Source organism: Vigna radiata, unplaced genomic scaffold (assembly GCF_000741045.1).
Source record: "Vigna radiata var. radiata cultivar VC1973A unplaced genomic scaffold, Vradiata_ver6 scaffold_462, whole genome shotgun sequence".
Classification (NCBI taxonomy): Eukaryota; Viridiplantae; Streptophyta; class Magnoliopsida; order Fabales; family Fabaceae; genus Vigna; species Vigna radiata.
The window spans coordinates 70,599-91,533 of record NW_014543991.1 but is presented as its reverse complement, the minus strand read 5'-3'; the positions used below and the strand labels follow the sequence as shown (position 1 = coordinate 91,533).

At 34.7% G+C, this 20,935-nt stretch overlaps 1 protein-coding gene across 2 annotated transcripts in view; it reads left to right on the top strand.

Moving 5' to 3' along the window:
* Positions 1 to 3,311: 3,311 nt before the first annotated feature.
* The window catches only part of LOC106755224 (protein ZINC INDUCED FACILITATOR-LIKE 1), a 48,617-nt gene continuing 30,993 nt past the window's right edge, over positions 3,312 to 20,935 (top strand). Inside the window, exons 1-14 of one of the 2 annotated variants that reach the window (XM_022778191.1) lie at positions 3,312 to 3,817; positions 4,669 to 4,709; positions 5,175 to 5,235; positions 5,330 to 5,432; positions 5,520 to 5,622; positions 5,730 to 5,783; positions 5,870 to 5,932; positions 6,077 to 6,126; positions 6,488 to 6,563; positions 6,778 to 6,966; positions 7,088 to 7,175; positions 7,655 to 7,848; positions 8,005 to 8,049; positions 8,153 to 8,241. In XM_022778191.1, coding sequence (XP_022633912.1) covers positions 3,625 to 3,817; positions 4,669 to 4,709; positions 5,175 to 5,235; positions 5,330 to 5,432; positions 5,520 to 5,622; positions 5,730 to 5,783; positions 5,870 to 5,932; positions 6,077 to 6,126; positions 6,488 to 6,563; positions 6,778 to 6,966; positions 7,088 to 7,175; positions 7,655 to 7,848; positions 8,005 to 8,049; positions 8,153 to 8,241 — 1,349 coding nt within the window. In that variant the 5' untranslated portion in view covers positions 3,312 to 3,624. The remainder of the gene's footprint in view (positions 3,818 to 4,668; positions 4,710 to 5,174; positions 5,236 to 5,329; positions 5,433 to 5,519; positions 5,623 to 5,729; positions 5,784 to 5,869; positions 5,933 to 6,076; positions 6,127 to 6,487; positions 6,564 to 6,777; positions 6,967 to 7,087; positions 7,176 to 7,654; positions 7,849 to 8,004; positions 8,050 to 8,152; positions 8,242 to 20,935) is intronic. The other variant, XM_014637337.2, reaches the window with a different exon arrangement.

The following is a 20,935-nucleotide window of genomic DNA, read 5'->3' as shown; positions in this document are numbered from 1 at the left end:
AACACTTTGAAAATTTCCCAAATCTTGGCCCCATGCACCGACCTAGCCAAGTCTCACCACCAAACTTGTCTAGCTTGAAAACCCACCAAAATGAAAAATTTGTTGTACCAAGATTTTTCCCATATGCATTTGGTCATATAAAGAGTGCATTCCAACCATCAAACCTCAAAAACCAACACTTTGAAAATTTCCCAAATCTTGGCCCCATGCACCGACCTAGCCAAGTCTCACCACAACACTTGGCTGGCTTGAAAACCCACTAAAATGAAAAATTTGATTCACCAAGATTTTTACCGTAGCCATTTGGTCATATAAAGAGTGCATTCCAACCATCAAACCTGAAAAACCAACACTTTGAAAATTTCCCAAATCTTGGCCCCATGCGTCGCCCGACCTAGCCAAGTCTCACCACCAAACTTGGCTACCTTGAAAACCCACCAAAATGAAAACTTTCTTGCACCAAGATTTTTACACTAGCCATTTGGTCATATAAAGAATGCATTCCAACCATCAATCCTCAAAAACCAACACTTTGAAAATTTCCCAAATCTTGGCCCCATGCATCGACCTAGCCAAGTCTCACCACCAAACTTGGCTAGCTTGAAATCTCACCAAAATGAAAACTGTTTTGCACCAAGATTTTTACCGTAGCCATTTGGTCATATAAGATGTGCATTCCAACCGTCAAACCTCAAAAACAAACACTTTGAAAGTTTCCCAAATCTTGTCCCCATGCACGACCTAACCAAGTCTTACCACCAAACTTAGTTTCAACAAACTTGTTTTTTTTTTTTTTGTTTTTGAGCCAATCCAAATCATCATCACCATCACATCTATCTATCAATTGGGTTTTGTTCTCTCTTTTATACTTCAATTGTAATTTATCAATCTTCCTCTATAGGCTCTTCAGCTTTAACAATCTTGGTTTTGATTGAATAGTTTTATTAAGGTAGGATTCTGTTTCACAATTTATTTTTCACAATTTATTTTCCACCGTTTTCTTGAATGTGGTCATTTTCACACATTTTTTTTCACTTGAACAATTGATTGCTTTTTAATTACGATTTTTGTTTGGTTGTTAGAATTTTAAGATTTTTTTCCTGAAAAATCTTGAATAACTATTTATGTATAGTGTATTTTTTTTTATTTATGACATAAAAATATTAGATCAATTGTAAAATTTATCAAATATGCACTCTATGTACAGTGTTTTTTTAGTCAAAAGTATTAGATCAATTGCAAAATTGATCAAATATACTTTCTAGAACTAGTCTAATATATTTATTTTTCACCAATAAAAATATATTACGTGCCACCATAGTTGTATATTTGAATTTAATTTCTTAAAGAGATACTTAATTTTGAAAGGGCTTAATTCATGGTGCAATTTTTTTTCTCAAGTTGTTAAGTATCAATTCAAGATTAATTAGTTATTAATTCAAATTAATTTCTTAAAGAGAGACATAATTTTGAAAGGACTTAATTCATGGTTAGAAAATGTTTTTTCTCAATTTAATAAGTTGTTAAATTCAAGATTAATTTGTTACCAATTAAGTTAGAATTTGAACTTTTAGAAAAAAAAAATTATAAATAAAATTCTATAAAACATGGGAACAAATCTGTGCTAAAATCGATAATAATCACGGAATAAAAAAAAGTACATGTAATAAAAATTAATTTAATTAAAAATATTTAATAATATGCTATTTTAAATTTTGTAAAAATTAAAAATCAATCTAAAGTATTTTTTATTTTCGTATTCTAAGTATAATTTATTATTATTAGGAAATATTGTAATTTTAATTTATGTGTGATAAAAAAATTACTTTTTCTTAAACGAATTTTTAATGTTATAAAACTAGATATTTATGTTTTGTTTTACACTTTAACATATTATATTTTATATTATTTAATTATTATAATAATTTTATTAATACAAATTTAGTTCATCACGTGTTAAATCAGATAAGAAGAAAAGTGTTCTTACTTCTTTGGACATTACGAAAATAATTGCACATGCTATTCACAGGATAAATTTCACTATAAAATATTATAATTCAATTCACTACATTAATTTAATATGGACTTTTGTGCTTTTTGAAACATGCACATTTATTTTAGAGCATGAATTTTCTGCTTTGTATCCAAACAAATAATGTTAGTAATAGAAAATGACATACATAATGTAAAAGAAAATGTATGAAAAGTACACACTTTTTTTTTTTAATGTAGGGTCTTTTTCACATTTTCTAGTACATTGTGTCAGAATTTGTTTTGGCAAGTTGCATTAATGTGTGAAATTTCAAAGTTTATTAAACCACGAAAAAAAAAATAGAAAAACTCTTGAGGAAGAAAGTCAAATTTAAGTCCACTAGAAAGATGTGAAGAAATACAAAAGAAACACGTCTTTTAGCATGGTTATCGATTCAACTCATTTTGGAAATAATAAAGGACAAAATAATCAAATAATAGAAGGTAAAAACAAAATTAAATAAACAAGATAAGAACAAGTTCAAGAAAATTTATTAGAAAATTAGAGAAATCAATAATGATATATAGAAAATAACTAATATATGCATGACGTCCTTAAATTTTTAACTAGTTTAATTATCAAGTAAATAAATTAATCCATTTTAAAATATATGTATAACTTTCTGAATGATAACAGTTTTTAAAAAATAAAATAAAATATTTTAGAAATAATTTAAATTTATTAGAATGAAATTAATCCAATTTATATGCAGGAAGTTTTACTTTACAAAATTGATTCACTGTCAACATGGTTCAGAATGCAAATTGAGTTAAACTTTTATATATATATATATATATATATATATATATATATATATATATATATATATATATGTGTGTGTGTATGTATATATTAATTTTTTAAAAATATTTAAATCAAAATTCTATTTCCAATACATTTTAAACAAATAATATTTTCTTAAAAAATGTTTGAATTTTATTTCATGTTCTCCAAACTCTTTTTCTACTTCTTAAAATTGTGTTGTCGCGTTTTTCCAATATATCCAATCATTACTAATCCAATCATCAATCATACTTACTCTTAGAAAGGTATCTCTAAAAACATGATAAAGTTAAAGGAGGACACTTATCTATACTCATTTAAAACATTATAAAAGTAAATATTATATAAAAATTAAATTTTTATATTTAAAAAAAATTGTATCAAATAAATACAAAATATTTTGTCGCTCTGAAAATCTGTTTTCTATTTTAGAACAATACAACAGTGTCATTTTCAAAATCGAAAAAACAACAGTGTCATTTTATCTTCAAGGTTTTGCTGTGGGGGAAATTTTCACTTTGTGATGTGTGCAATGATGCACTCTTCTCGGTTTCACGTTACTACTGTTATATGTGTTTGTCATGTACCTTCATCATATAACCGAGAGAGACACATCAGTCTTTGCACTAAGTTCATCTTTTGTTTCTCAAAAGCTAGAAAGGACCACAATTAGTAGAGTTTTTATGTGGTTCTGTGTGGAAGTTTGTTTCCTCGAATATTTTACTGTTGTTTCCCTTTTGTGTTTGAAAACAAGACACCCTCATAACCCTTTTCATTAAATTCATCAACTTTTTGGGTTTGGATGGTGCATGCGAAGTAGTAGGAAGGAGGGTCATCTCATAAACATGGAAGAGGAGAAAGGTAAAAAGCCATTGTTGGAGAGGAAGAAGTACTATGAGAACTGCCCCGGTTGCAAAGTCGAGAAAGCCAAAGAGTTGAGTGAGGGACAGGGTGTGCCATTTACAAAGCTTTTTATCATGTGGATGGTGGCGTTGAGTGCTGGTATAAGCAATTCACACTACTCTTAGTCTTTTAACTTCTGGATGAGTATTGTTCTGGTTTTTTCTTGTTCAAACTTTTGGGTTGTTGGAAAGTCTGGTTCTGTTGATTCCTGAAGTGCAACTTCATAATTCCTGTTGGAAAAACAATTATCACTTCTAGATGACAATAGCAAAGAGAGATAATGAACAGAGTTCTTGTAAGTCAAAATTTGCTTTCCGTGTAAGCTTGTAGAAGCTTCTTAGACCTTAAATGTCACTTGGTTTAAAGAAGAACAGTATGTTTGGTTCTGTTTTGAAAAATTATTTTCTCAAGTTGAAGAAGAAGCAACCATCTGCAATGATAACTTATATATAATTTTACCAGCATTCTATGCTTTGTAGGTGAAACTAAACATTTAAGAAATGTAATCAGATGCAATTGTCTACTTTTATGTATTTCTTGGAGGGCAGTTGGGGTTGGCAACAAAGTTGGTGTCTGACTTGACTGAAGTTGAATACCAAATTCACATGTTACCTTGTGAATTTCAAATTTACCTTTTACAGTTAAGCTTTTTAAGCTAAAACAATAGTACTAGTTTTATTCAGTTTGAACATTCCTAACTTCTGTTCATCCTTGTAATGGTCTGAAATTGTATACCTTTAGTAGCTCAAGAAGTAGGGCCTCCAAATCCCATAGTAGTAGGGGAGAATTGAAGTTAAATACAAAGTTGTCTGAAGGTATTTTCAATTTTATACTTTCAATGGAAAATCATTGTTTGATTGTGTTCTACCTGTTGTCATTTTTCTTTTCATTCTCAATCTGTTTAAACTACTTTTATCCAATCTGATGCCATTTTATTTTGTCTTGTTCAGCATTGCCAATATCATCTCTCTTTCCATTCCTCTATTTCATGGTGAGTTTAACCATCAAAATGAGTACTGTAACCATCTTACTACGTACACTCTGATTTGGTCACATTGTTGGAAGTTGTCTCAATGCATAATTATTTATTTTGAGTGCTTGAAGTTCAATTTCAATTTTTATTTAGGTTGTATTATCAAAATTAGAAAACGAAGACACGTGTACACTCCCTTCAATCTATAATTTAAAAACCATTCTGAGTCATTACCCAAGAAGATTTCTTCAGTATATCTAGTACCATTCCTTCCTGTTCCCTGTCAACCATAGAATGTTTGTAAGACTGATAATTGTACCTGTTAGATGTGCCAAATTCATGTTTTTGTTGCATATTATTGTTTTTCCATCTGCTTTGTCATTTATCATGAAATACTCAAGAAATCAAATCTTTGATCAATATTTAACTTTGTGTTGCTAAACATAAAATACATCCTCAATGATGCAACATTATGATTTTCAGGTAAGGGATTTTAATATAGCGAAAACAGAAGCTGATATTAGTTCTTATGCTGGTTATGTGGGTAAGACTAAATTTTGTTATGTCCAGTTTTTTATGGCATCAACAATTCTTGTAAGTTATTTATTATTGATGTCTGCATGATAAAAATGTGGTAGGTTCTGTATTCATGCTTGGCAGATGTTTGACATCTTTTCTGTGGGGAATCATAGCAGATCGCTTTGGTCGAAAACCTGCTATACTTATAGGGGTTACTTCAGTGTAAGTACATATGCCAATGAACTGCATACTTTGTTTTAAGTTATCCTTTGAAGATTCGCATAATTATCAATGCTTACCTTATTTCAGTGTCGTTTTCAACACACTATTTGGCCTTAGCACAAGTTTTTGGATGGCTATTATCACGAGATTTCTTCTGGGAAGTTTCAATGGTTATCTAGGACCAGTGAGGGTATCATATCTTTAACTTTCACGTGCATGTGCATTTGGATATAACTTCTTCAATCTCTTTCAAACTTCAATTTCTACATCTTCCTGCATAACTTCTTTATTTAACAGGCCTATGCCGCTGAAATTTTTAGAGAAGAACATCAAGCTCTAGGACTGTCAACGGTAAGCATCACCAACTCTTTTACAATGTTAATTCTTCGAGCTGCGTTTCCTCACCAACAAGTCATGCTGTGATTATTTGCTTTTAGGTAAGCGCAGCTTGGGGCATAGGTTTAATAATTGGTCCATCACTGGGAGGCTATTTGGCTCAGGTACTATTCATATTCTTAATCATCTAGTTTATAAGATGAACCTTTCATAAAGCCTTGAATCTGTAAAAGATGAAATGTTTTGAATTGAAAGTCTTTTTGGCTTTCTGAGAAGGTTAACTGCTGAAATTCTGTATTTAATTGTAGCCAGTAGAGAAGTATCCAAATATTTTTCCAAAGGATTCCTTTTGGGATAAGTAAGTGGACTTTCATATTCACTTTCCCTTTAGATTTTGTCCTTCCATTACTTTATCATTTGGACCTATTTGGGTAAACTTCTTCATGAATACTTACAAATAAAGAAAAAATAAGGAAAAAAGAAATAAACTTGTCCTTAAGCTAAAATTAGTTTATGCTTGAATCATCTTTTAGAGAAGCTATAGTACAAGAAAACTTTTTGTAAATTAGATTAAGGATAATCTGATTCTTGCTTCTGAAGTAACTTATTATTTTTTCTTTCTTATTTTATCTTTCTGTAAGTACTCATGAAGAAATTTATCCAAATAAAATCTTAATAATATGCTGAATTTCATTTACCAAACATATATCGTTCTGCAGGTTTCCATACTTCTTACCCAACCTCATAACATCAGCATTTGCATTTGTAGTAGCAATTGGCTGCATCTGGATTCCAGTATGTATCTTACTCTGACAATTCTGTTCATTGAATGCCATTTTCTTTTATCTCCTTTATCTTTTGTGGATGTACTTTTAAAATTTTGATGATGACATTTTACAATGAAAAATCACTTTAGTATGATTTTCTTAGCTCAGATGTGCTCCTTCTCCACGCTTTATACTGTCTAGTTGACCTACAACATTAAAATAATTGTTTGAAATACGTTCAGGAAACACTTCACAACCACAATTCTAGCAATGAATCCACAGAGTATGCTGAAGCTTTAGAAAATGGAAGTGATGGCACAGACAATGAAAAGATAACAAAAAAGAATGAAAACCTTTTCCTGAATTGGCCCTTAATGTCATCTGTCATTGCTTATTGTGTCTTCTCACTTCATGACATTGCTTATCAAGAGGTATGATACTTAATATGGTGAAAATGCATCCAGATGCTTCTTCTTTTATATATGTTGTTTTGATCCTGCTTTTTATCCACTTGTTTTTAACTGAAGAACATGCATCCATCACTTTCTTTAGATTTTCTCCTTATGGGCAGTGAGTCCTCCAAGGCTGGGGGGTTTGAACTTTACAACTAATGATGTTGGTAACATTCTTACAGTATCAGGTAACAGATTTCCTTCCTGACAATTGGCAATTCTGCACTCTTTGGTTCAGTACTGACATAATAAATACATACTAGTGCAGTAAAGATATATATTTTCTATATTAAACTACGGTTAAAGAACAGTAGTATATGAAGACGTAATAGGTTATAGGTTATAGATTAAATTCGTAGCCTATAGTACATAATAGACTACAGTTCTATAAAAAATCCGTAACCAATATCTTCTCAGAAATTGCAAAGATGTTACCGTGCTTTTATAGGCTACGAAAAACATTGTAGCCTATATCTAGTTTAATGTGATATTTGCACTAATGATAGTACCACATTAATTTTATTCCTCTAGTTGTATACTTCTGATAAAAAAATTGTACTTTGGGTTTGACGGTGACAAAGATGTAGAAATTTGAACATTTAGTATTTTTGTATTTCTACTACCTAATAGAGATATTTTGTATCTTACTGATTTTTGTAATGTTCAGGTCTTGCACTTATAATTTACCAACTTGCCTTATACCCTTCTGTGCAAAGAGCAAGTGGAGCTATTGGTAGTACCCGCATTTCAGCTTTGTTAACCATACCTCTTTTGCAAAGCTACCCCTTCATTGGATTGTTCTCAGGCTTAGCACTATTCATAGGGTTGAGTATTGCTTCAAGTCTGAAGAGTATTCTGTCTGTAAGTGCACCACTTCATTTGTTCAATTGTTTATTAGAGATTTTTGGTTGTAGAGTTGAATTATACATACTAAACCTTGGGAGATTAGTTATTTTGATCAGAAAATTTTCTGTAAGTTACATATTGGACTGATTGTACTCTTTTTATGGGATTTAGATCACCATTGTGACTGGTTTGTTTGTTCAACAAAATCGAGTAGTGGTAAACTTTTCAGTACTTATTGTTGAATTTTGAATCTATACATTCATTGAGACTAGTTAGTGATGGAATTGTGACATGTTTAACATGTTAATTTGGAAAACAGGAACAACACCAAAGAGGAGCTGCTAATGGCATTGCAATGACGGGCATGTCTCTATTTAAAGCTATTGGCCCTGCATCAGGTGGTGCAATGTGAGTCTTCCATAGATTTCTTCAGCTTTTATTTGACCTATCTCCTAGTTCAAAAAACGTGAATGTAGATGATAGAACTCTCAAGATCTATGTTAGGAAAAGACCTAGAAAGTAAATGTAAAAGTTACTAGTAAGATGGGAAGGGGGTTAAGTAGTTAAGAGGGACAGAATTAGACTGAATTAGTCTGAATTAGATAGTTATAACACCAGTTAAGCCGTTATAACTATCTAAGGGTGGTTTTATCTTAAGGGGGGAGTGTGTAAGGAGAGGGGGTTAGAGAGTATCTTATTGGGTAATAGGTTTTGTCTTATGTAGAAGGGAACTTCTTCTCTTGAATGTAGTTGAATGTTTCTGTTTTTCATTCAAATAAAACACTTACAACCTTGCTGGTATAATTTTGGCGTCGGGATTCTTAATCTGAAATAAGCATTTAGGTTCTTTGTCACCAAAAAACCTAACAAATTGGTCTGACACGCCGGATTCAAAAAAAAGATGAGGCATGGAGATTCGAATGAGTGTAGTGGAGAGAATGGTGAATGAAAATAGTTGAGCAATTGAGAAAATAAGGGAGAAATACCAAGCCAATTTCCAAAGGCTCGGTGATATGATGGAGGATGTTCTATGTAGAATGAAAAACATGGAAAGGGGATCTGAAGGAAGCGAAGGATCTGTGTATGGAAATAGATTGGGGAAAACGGAGGATACCGAAGAAGAATAGGAGCAAGAAAGGAAGGAGAATCAGTGGGGATGGTTGAAAAGCGTGGAACTTCCCACGTTTGAAATAGGAGATCCAATTAGGTGGATATCAAGGGTGGAAAATTTCTTTGAACTTCAAGAGGTAATATCTAGAAAGAAAATTAGATTGGATTTCACCAAGTATGGAAGGGGGGGCTAGTCATTGGTTTAGGTTTTGGAGGAAGAAAACCAAGAATCCCACTTAGGAGTAGTTGACAGAAGCACTTACTAGGAGATTTAGAGAGAAGGATAGATGTTTGGTGTTTGAAAAATAGGCAACTGTTAGGCAGAAGGGCAAAATATAGGAGTACATTTAGGAGTTTGAGATGTTGGTGGCACAAGAACCGAATTCACTGAGGAGCAATTGATGGGTTATTTCTTTGCGGGATTACACATTAAAATAAGAAGACAGATTAGACCGTATAATCCCAAGGATATTTTATGAGCAATTGATATAGCAAGAGAGGTGGAGGATGTTTCAAAAGAGGTTAGATTGGGGGAGAGAACAACGAACAAAAGTAATGGTTATCAAATTCGTTATCAAGGCAGCATAAGGGTGATTTTTAGAGTGGAAACTTTGAAGGGGGCTAGCAAAGAACCAAGAAGTTCTAGTAAAGTTAGCACAACTAGAAAAGGAGGGGCCACAGTGGAATCTAAAGTTAGAAGCAATAATTCAAGGGTCAATCGAAACAAGGGGTGAGGAACTTACCTTATCCAGAATATATCAAAAGAAGAGAAGAAGGAAGGTGCTTCCATTGTAGAGGACCCTACAACCCGAGACATAAGTGACCTAAAAAGAATATTAGACTGCTCATTATAGGAAATGAAGAGGAAGAACGAGAACGAGAGAAAGGGGAGATAAGGAACAAAATCAAATGGAGTTGTTGACACCATCTAATACTATGAAATTACAAGGAGTGATGAAAGGAATGAAGGTGTTAATTTTAATTGATAAAGTAATAATTTGATTTTAGCCAAGTTGGTGGCTGAGTTGGGATTGAAGGTAGAGGAAACCCCCCGTAAATGGTTTGCATGGGAGATGGGCATCTAAAAAACACTGGTGGGTGTTGTAAACATTTGTCCTTACAGTTGGAGGGATTGGTGGTTAAAGAAAAATTTTATTTATTCAAATTAGGTAGGGTAGACTTCATTTTGGATGTATCTTGGTTGGCTAGGAGAAGTTAAGATAAATTGAAAAATCTCACTATGAGCTTTGACCACGAACAGAGAGGTGAGGATAAAAGACAATCCCATTGTTAAATGGTCGGCAAGTGTACCAAATCGTGTCAAGTAATATAAAATGGTAAGATCAAATATCATGTCCTAAGAGACTCATGTTTACTAAAAAATTATGTAATACCTTAACTAATTAAGACTGAAGAACAATTTCAATGATTAAAATTAAAATGCAAATAGAGTAAACATAAAACTTGAATATAAAATTGATCAATTGGGGTTAAAACAAGAATGAATGAATGGTGTTAATAAGATCAGATGAAGATGTTGTTGGGGTTTAGATTTCACCTACTTTACTTTCATGCATATAAGAATTTGTCTTCTTCATTAAAATGTTAATGTCACTTTCTAAATTACTTAGAACCCGATCCCTCGGCGCAAAAACCCTAGCCTTAATTATTAGACCACAATCCCTTGCATCCCTAACAACTAATTCAGCATTACGAACATAAGCTTAAGACAACCAAATGTTCTATCCCTATCCCTAGGCAATAGTCCCTTTGGGTGAAATTCTCCAAATCGTGATTCATAAGATATTTCCCAATACTCAGATAAATCAAACATCGAGTCATGAATCGCCAAAATAAGGCAAGCATTACAAAGAGGATAAAATTACTAACATTCAATGAAAGAAGAATAAAATATTTAAAACATATTCAAATACATGAAAGTTGTTAAGACCTCGACATGTGTACCACATCGTATCAAGTAATAATAATTGGTCAGACCAAGTATCGTTTCCCAAAAGACTCAGGACACTAAACAATTGTGTAATACCTTAATTAATTAAAACTAGCGAGCAATTCTTTTGATTAAAATAAAATGCAAGAAAAATAAACATAATACTAAAAGGTAAAATTGATCAATTGAATGAATGAGTGGTGTTGATGATATAAGATGATAATGTTGTTGGGGTTTAGATTTCACCATCTTTACTTTCATGCATATAAGAATTCATCTTCTTCATTAAATTGTTAACGCCATTTTCTAAATTACTTAGAACCCGATCCCTCAGCGTAAAAAGCCTAGATTTGATTATTAGACAACAATCCATTGAAAGCCCTAACAATCAATTCTACATTAAAATTAGAAGCTTAAGATAATCAAACATCCTATCTCTATCCCTAGGCAATATTTCTTTTGGGTGAAATTCTCTAGATCATGGTTTCTTGGTATTTCTCAATAACAAAGAAATTCAAATATCTTGCTATGAGTGATCAAAATATAACAAACATTGAGCAAAGGAGAAAATCACTAACATTTAATGAAAGAAGCATAAAATAATTCAGATCATATTCAAATACATGAAAGTTTAGAGGTTACATCTTCTCTAACAACAAATGAGTTTAGTTCTCCATTGCCATGGAGAACTAAGGTGTACAATGGAATGAAAGTGAGATGGAAACTCTAAACGTGAAGAGGAAAGCTCCTGCACCCAACTCTAAAATAGTGTTTCTATGCTTCTACTATCAAAAGATATCAACCCCAATGCATTCAAGCCCTTAAATAGATCAAAAGTCGCCCATAAGCCTATATCGATTGCGCTCAGTGTTGTTAAGGGTCCGACAAGTGTACCGAATTGTATCAAGCAATAATAAGTTGTAAGACCAAGTATCGTTTCCCTAGAGACTCTTAAGCCTAAACGTTCATATGATATCTTGATCTTTTAAGACTTGAGAAAACGAAAATTAGGGTTTTATATGTAAGACAAAACATAAACATGCAAGGTTGATCAATTGACCAAAAAGATAACACAGCTGAATGGTGAATTAGTTTTGTTGTTGGGGTTTATGATTTCATCCTATCCACTCTCATATATCTAAAAGTTCTACTTCTTCATTAATGTTAATGTCACTTTCTAAATTACCCTAATCCCAATGTCTTGGTGAAAAGTGCCTACTCCTAATCACTAATTTACTATGAATAGTCTCCCTAGCAATTGATCATGCATTACATAATTCACACATAAGCTTAAAGGCAATCGGTCCTCTTATTCCTATGTCTAGGTAATATTGCTCCTGAGAGAATTCCCTCATGTCTAAATCTACCCACATTTGTCCATATAGATAAAATCAAAAGATCGCGCTATTGAATAATGTCTTATATAAAGCATGTAAAGATAATGAAGGAAAAAAGCTAACAATTAATGAATAAAAGCATATGAATAAAGTATAATATCAAACAGTGGAAGTTTAGTTCATAAAGGACATGGTGAAACTAGATGAAAACAATTAAAAGAATGAAAAGATAAATCCTAGATTTGATAGATTGGAGCTCTCACATCCAAAATTGCCTCCTAGGGGTGAAGAAGGTGTTTCTACGTATCTTCTGCCAAAAGATGACCTCTAAGGGTCGTACAAATCTTTTTATAGTTCATTAAAACAAAGCAGAAACTGGCCCAGCCCAAAAGACAAGCGCTCAGAATTGACGCTTAGGCGTTGGCTAGAGACTTCTTCCAAAAGGCTAGCGCTCAATGCTAGGTTAGCGCTGAGTGGTGGCTACGTTTCCTCATTTGTTTACTTTTTCACCTTCTCTTGAGTCCAACTCTCCTCTACTTCAACTTTCTTCATTCAATTCTTGATAAAACTTGCCAAATCATGAGAAAACCAAGCATAAAACCAAGAAAACCACCTTTGACTCCCCTATTTCCCACTTAACCAAAATGCATGATTTCAAGCTAATTCTAAGTCGTAAAGTGTGTGTTTTGCATCCAATTCAAGTATAAAAATAAAGGTTTTTGAACCGTTATGACAACCCCAAACTCAGAACTTTGCTTGTTCTCAAGCAAACAAAATGCAACTCAGTCTTCCACCAAGCATCACAATGGTTCAATTGCATTCAAAACTCTTTTTCTTTTAAGACAAGTAATCACTCAAATTTGCTCATCAATAGAATTAAGTTAAGATGCACACATGCATTCATTCTCAATGATTATCATGACGTTCACACAATCATATAATATCAAACATATGTTATTCTCATGAATGATCAATTAACTAAGCACAAATAAAATCATAGATTCATGGAATCCTTCCTCACCAAACAAGATGTTTCACTCAATCACTCCAGTGTTTCAAGAGGTCACTCCTTCCCTCTACTATCCACATGGCACATAAAACAAAATTTCCTTTCATTTACCACAATCAATTATCATCATACACATATGTCATCACAAGGACTTTTTCAAGGCTTATAATGTGGTTGAGATAACAAGAAAATCGGTTTTTCTAGATCACAAAATCCTTGAGTTAAGAGAGTTATTCAAGCATTCATTTTTGAAGCACAAACTCTCTTTTTACCAATCTCACTCATTCCCAAGTTTCCCTTTTCTTTGTATTGAAATTTTCTTTTTATTTTATCTTTTCTATCTTTTTCATCTTTTCATGCTTTGCTCAATACATTAGCTCAATGCTTATCTTTCTTTCAATATTTCCAACAACCCCAAAGTAGAATCTTTAATCAATACCACACCATAATTCACATCATGCCTCTATTCACAAAGATTGTGAACCACCACCTGTATATCAGCATACAATGCACTTTTAACATCAATCAATATTAGGCATCATTAAATAACACTCATCATGCAACAATATCAATCAAACCATCATCAGATATAATGTCAGACCAAGTACATTAACCCTACACTACTCAACTGAAGCAAATATAAGTAAAAACCAAAAAGACAAGTTTAAACAATTGGGTTGCCTCCCAACAAGCCCTTGTTTAATGTCACGAGCCTAAGTAATGCTTAAGTCTTTGACCATTCACCACCCAACTTCTCTAAGGATCTCCAGCAGCAGGATCCACCAATTCAATTGCTCCATTAGGATGTACGTGCTTCACCACAAAAGGTGTTGACCATTTTGACTTCAACTTTCCAGGAAACAACCAATCTTGAATTGAACAATAACACCTGTTGTCCTGGATTGAAGACCCTCTTTATAAGTTTGTTGTCAAGATAAAATTTTACCTTTTCTTTATAACTCCTAGAGGAGTCATAAGCATTCAACTGCATCTCTTCAAGCTCCAATATCTACTTCCTGCGTTTATTTTGAGTTTCATGAGGATGACAAACCCATACACCAACTAAAAAGGTGATAAACCCATGGATGTCTTCATAGCTGTCCTATAACCCCAGAGAGCATCATTTAACTTCTTTGACCAGTCCATCCTTGATGAGGCAACTGTTTTCTCCAAAATTCTCTTTATCTCCCTGTTAGAAACTTTATCTTGGCCATTTGTTTGTGGATAATAAGGTGCGGCCACTTTATGTCTTACCCCATAATATTTGAGAACCTTTGCAAGCTGAAAATTGCAAAAATGAGATCCCTCATCACTGATTAGTACGCTTGGAGTTCCAAACTGTGAGAAAATTTGCATTTTCAAGAATTTAATCACTGTGCTAGCATCATTCTTGGGGCATGCCAAAGCTTCCACCCATTTGGTCACATAATCCACTACCACCAATATGTATTCATTATTAAAAGATGGTGGAAAGGGTCCAACAAAATAAATGCCCCAAAAATCAAAGAATTTAACCTCCAGAATGCCTTACAAAGGCATCTCATGACGTCTTGAGATAACTCCAGTTCTTTGACATCTGTCACAATTCCTACCATGATTATGAGCATCTTTAAACAAGGTTGGCCAATAGAACCCTAATTGCAGAACCTTGTTAACACCTTGGCAACTTTACCAGATCGTATCAAGTAATAAACAAACGGTAAGTTCGAGTATCATCTCCCAAAGGACTCTTAGGCCTAAACTTTTGTGTGATGATTTGACATTATAAGACTTGAATAAACAATAATTTGAGTTTTAAATGAAAAACGAAAAATAAACATGCAAGCAAATGGTTTTGATCAATTGACAGATGAACGATATGGATGAATGGTGTTGTTGGGGTTTACAGTTTAATCCTAATTCACTCTCAAGTATCTACTATTCTTATTAAATTCGATTTTCTTATCAATGTTTATGCCACTCTCTAATTTACCCTAATCCCAATGTCTTGGTGAAAAGAGCCTACTCCTAATTACTAGTTTACTATGTCTAATCTCCCTAGCAATTATTCATGTATTAAATTTGCACAGAAGCTTAAGGCAATTGATCCTCCTATTCCTATGTCTAGGTAATATTTCTATCAAGAGAATTCTCCATGTCTAGACCTAACTATACGTGTCCATATCGAAAGAATCACAAATTATGTGTTTAAATAATGTCTTAAACAAAGCATGTGAATTAAATAAGAATTTCAATACAATAGAGTGTCAAATAGGATTATATCGTTCCCCAACAACAAAGGAGTTTAGTTCACCATTATCATGGTGAAACTAGATTAATTGAATGGAAAATATGAAAGAGATAATCCTAGAATTGATAGATTGGAGCTTTCGCATCCAAAATCTGCTTCCAAGGTGTGAAGAGAGTGTTTCTGCGTCCTTTCTGCTAAAAGATAGCTGCTCTGGTTCATGCAAACTCAGGAAAATAACTAAAATTTAGCCCAGGCCAATAAGTACATCGCCCAGCGGTGGGTTACACCTCTCGGCGGTAGGTGCGACACTTGGTCCACCCCTCAACACTGCCGCTTGAGCGTCCTCTAGAGAAACCATTGAAGAGTCCATCGCTTAGCGGTGAGTGCAGTACTCATTTCACCCCTTAGCGGTGTCCCTTAAGCGCGTGACAGTGAATACATTGAAGGTCACACCGCCCGACGGTGGCTACAGTTCTAGTTTTCTTCAATCTTCCACCTTCTTTTGTATCCTACACTTCTCTTCTTTCATTTCCTTCATTAAACACCTGATAAATCCTATCAAAACAAGAGAAAACCAAGCATAAAACCTATAAAATCCACTTTGACTCTCTTATTCTCTAACTTAAGCAAATTACTTGCTTTCAAGCTAATTCTAAGTCATAAAGGGTATATTTTGATATCAAACCTTTGCAACAGTTCTTTCTCCCTTAAAATGTCCCCTATAAGGTGAATCATGACAATGCCATAAATTTCCTTTTGCCTCTTCCCTTATCACACATCGCCTTAGAAGATTATCTGCTCCTATCTTAAACAAGTAAGGATCATCCCATAGTGATCTAGAAACAGTTTTTCAATTACATTCTTTTTGTTGCAGCACATGGTTATTTCATTTGTGATGCCCACATCATGAAACCTTGGAATATGACTTATGAATACAGCATAAGGCCGATGATATTCCTTCTGCCTGACTACTTTCATCATGTGATCACTAATTACAGCAGTCCAGTCCATTTGAATATTAGTTCTTAGTGCATGCAATAGATACACATCTTCTGCAATTAGTATTAATTGGTCTTCACCTCTTGGAAGTAGAATCCAGGTAATTACATATGCACACAGTCTTTCCTCTTTACTTAGATGATCAACATTTAATGAGTCATACTTTCCTATCATGTATTGATTCATCAAGTAGTTGTTGTAGATATCAATTTTGTTGAGACCTGATATACCATGATGAGATTTATTTCCCCCTGGTGGAAATTCAGCAATAAATCTCCATATTGCTTCATATATGCGAATAATTATACCCTTTACATTAGACAGAAGACAATTTATCTCTTTCTTCAGGTTTGCATAGAACACCTTCACAAGATTCGGATAGTAGTTCCCTTGGAGTTCGACAAACTTCGATAGACCAGCGTGGACAAGCCATTCTTGGAACATAAATCCTTCATCATGAAAGAAGGCGATGCTTAGACATTTATGTTTGATGACCTCCTTGAAACCCCATTGAACCACCTAGATGGATTTGCTTCTTTGGCCAAGGAGGCAAGGTGTTTTCCTGTACGGGAAGATTAAGCGGCCACTACAGATACTGAAGAATTTATAGAGACTTCTTGGCTCAAAATTGGGTTTTGTGTTCACATTTTTGAGACTATCACAATGCACACAAATTTATTAAAAAAGATGCTCCTAAGGGTACGAATCAAAATCATACATACTCACGCCCATTTAAATTTTCAAAATTAGAAAGCCCACAATAGAGAAATAATCTATTTCATTAAAGACATAGTCGAATTAGTGTTTAACAGAGTGTTAGTCAAAAACTGAGAAACACATTCATAGACATAATTGACTCAATTCACAACACAATCGATAAAAGTCGTGTGATTAGATTTTCAGATGATTAAGTCAATCACATAGGCACTCAACAAACATGCATACAACAATCGTTCATATAAATTTTTATGATGCATGATGCATGAAAATAAATGCTCCCCCTATCAAAAATGTCAACAAGATCAAAAGTTCCAAATGGGCCAATGTTGCTAGTGCTCAACACCTTAACTAAGGGCAAACAGGTGAGCTTGCGAGGAGACTAGCGCTCAGCGCCCTGTTTGAGGGCAACCAGGCGTTTTGCAGTGTATGAAACTGGCGCTCAGCACCCCTTAGAGGGCAAGCAGGCGGTGATGCGAGCTACCTAGAGCTGAGGGCCCCTGAAGAGGGCAACCAGGCATGGTTGCGTGACAACCAAGGCCCAAGGCCTCAGAAAAGGGAAAACAGGCGCCTTGCGCCTTCTTCAACCTTCTTCATCAGTGCTTTTGTTATCCCTCTTGAGTTCCAACTCCTTGATACTTTTGCTACTCTTCCAAAACATACCAATAACCTACAAAATTAAGGGAATTTAGTGATAAAATCATTAAGTATAACCTCGATTCACTTATTCCCCAAACTAAACTAAAAAAAGAGTTTAAGCAAGTTTCAAAGTCTAAAAGAGTTTATTTAGTATCAAAATTGCATTACAGATAAAGGTAAATTCAACTGTTATCACCCACCTTAACAAAAAAGAGTCGTATCACTTGAGACTTTATTAAAAGATACTGAGATTGAAGTGTTGTCTTTGGTGTGGAGCATAGGCAGTGTTGAGTTGAGGGGAGACATACTAAAGAGAAAAAATTAACTCCATACAGTAACGAAGGGCATTACCGAAGGCCACAATCCCTCGGAAAAGGCCACAAGCCGTCGCTAAAGGCCAATTACCGAGGGCCCGGCGACGGTCAAAAAGCCCTCGGTAAATCAGTCGTCGCTACTTTTACCGAGGGCTTTTGACCCTCGGTAATTACCCAGGGCCAGAAGCCGTCGGTAATTACCCTGGGCCAAAAGCCTTCGGTAATTACCGACGACGTTTGGCCCTGGGTAATTACCGAAGGCTTTTGAACCTAGGTAATTACCGAAGGCTTATGGCCCTGGGTAATTACCGAAGGCTCTAGGCCCTCGGTAAAGCCTTCGGTATCATGCACGAATTAATGTGTTGTATTTGTTTTTCTTATCCAACCACACATACCTACAGTGTACACAACATANGCAGACCTGCATAACAGTTTCAATCCACAAACAAACTGCATATATATTGTCCATCCCAAAATATTTCGTTCATTGATGAAAAATCATAAAGTATTGACATTCATTATGTTCTAATAATAATAATAATATCATAATAGTAATATCATTCAATTCTAATCAAAAACAAATGTCCCAATATCATAATGTACTAACATCTAAATGTACTAACATCACTATGATCAATAAGAAAATGAAACTAAAATTTTACAAAGTCTTCAGACGTATCGTCATCATCCTGCTCATCTGTAGATGGTTGGACTGGTGTGGGCTGGACTGATGTGGGCTGGACTGATGTGGGCTGGACTGATCTGGGCTGATGAGGGACGACGGGTGACGAGGAGGGTTGTGGCTGGGTCGGAGGGACAGTGGAAGGAGTGTCTGAAGTTTGAGGCAGCGCTCTCATGACCAGGGACTTGAAGCTTGAAAACTCATCTCTCAAGTCAGTGTATTATTCTTTCAATGCACGGTTTTCCTGGTCACGTTGCTCTAGTAGCTGTGTCAAGCGCTGGATGGCCTCGTCAGNAGAAGGGGTGGAAGAAGAAGAAGGTTGGTGCTTCAGTGTACCTCCTCTCGATGCTGTATAGTTTGAAGCAAGTTGTCCTGCANCGTAGACTCGTCCCTTTTTCTTCCCACCAACAACATCGACCCAGCACTGTGTCCTACGGATGTCATCATCTGCATTACTCTCATCATCCGGTGTAGGAGCTGACCCATGTTCGGATCTAACCTGTGAAAGTCTCGTAGAAAATTCTTCCTGTTGAAACATTAAAAACAATGTCAGGGCCAACATACAATAACATAATAACGTGGATTACTAATACTAGGACTGTTATTTACATGAGTCTTGCGAGATCTTTCATCAACGAATTCATTAGTGCCCTTCCGAATATGGGTCTGTGCAAAGACCTCGTCAACATGNACCGCCCGTCCAAGAGCTTGTGCCTGTCATATAATTGGGACTTATTAGTGTACATGAAATAGAAAATACATAAGTTATATATGAAATAAACAGAAAAGTAAAGAAAGTTTACCATACGAATGGCATGCTCGTGAATTGTGATTGACCCGCCAGTATGTAGGGCACCACCCTTTTCAGACGCTTTGTTCTTTTGGGATTGTGCACTCTTCTTGCAAAACTCTACTGAATTCCAATATGCAAGCAAAGAGTTCCAAATGATTTCGCCCATCCAATAAGGGCACTCCCCTGCAATTTGGGCATCCTTAAACATCTCTGAGAGCCGATGAGATGCTTTCATTTGAAAATTTCTATGTATTTGACTTTCATGTTCAGCTTTCCACTGCACCTTCATCTNCAATGATGAACAAAACAAACATTGATTAAGACATGGTAAGATATGAATGATAATTAGTTTAAAGTTTTGTTCACCTTAAAACGCTCCCAGAATGGCTTTCTGTCGTCTATAGGTATTGCTCCCCAAGTAGGCCATGGAGTCAAATANTGTTGCTTAATTGATCGTGTGATGGCCTGGGAAGCAACCCTGGATGGAATAAACCTTCATATAAAGAAATAAAAGTTATTTCAAATAAGACAATGTTTAAGTCATCAATCAAAGTTAAAAAAGGGATTAAAGTCTTACCCTTTTCCATATGGCTCAATCCATGGTCGATCATGGAGGAGCGGTTCAACATCATCACCATCACCATCTGAAACTGGATCAGTAGAAGGTGTGGCAGTCTGAGAAGGCGGTCTAGAAGATGAGGACGGTATAGAAGTAGGGTCAGGGGAAGGAGGGTTTACTGTATGAGTAGGGGGAGGAGGTACTGCAGGGGTAGGAGGAGGAGGGTGTTCTGCAGGGGTAGGAGGAGGAGGGTTTACTGTATGAGTAGGGGGAGGGTGTTCTGCAGGAGTAGGGGTAGGTAGTGCATCACGCACCCTAAGTACATACTTTGCGGTCCGTTGCCTTTTTTTAGGCTTGGCTATCCCCTTTCCTTTATCAAGACGGTCTTTACCTTCTCCTGTCATTACTGCATTGAATATATGTACAAATAAAGTGAAGCAATAGAAAACACTAAGGATGGATCACTACAAATTAAAGTGAATTTCAAATTATTGCATAAAAAAGTTAAGGTAGTCAATTTGCTACAATATGTAAAATAGTCGAACATTCAATCATCGTCATCATGATTTTCATCTTCATCTTCATCTTCTTCATCATCATCATCATATTCTTCTTCATCGTCATCATCATCTTCATCTTCTTCTTCGTCATCTTCATCATCATCATCTTCTTCTTCTTCTTCTTCTTCTTCTTCTTCTTCTTCTTCTTCATCATCATCATCATCACCTTGTGCAAGTGCTTCTAATTCATCTCCATCACCAT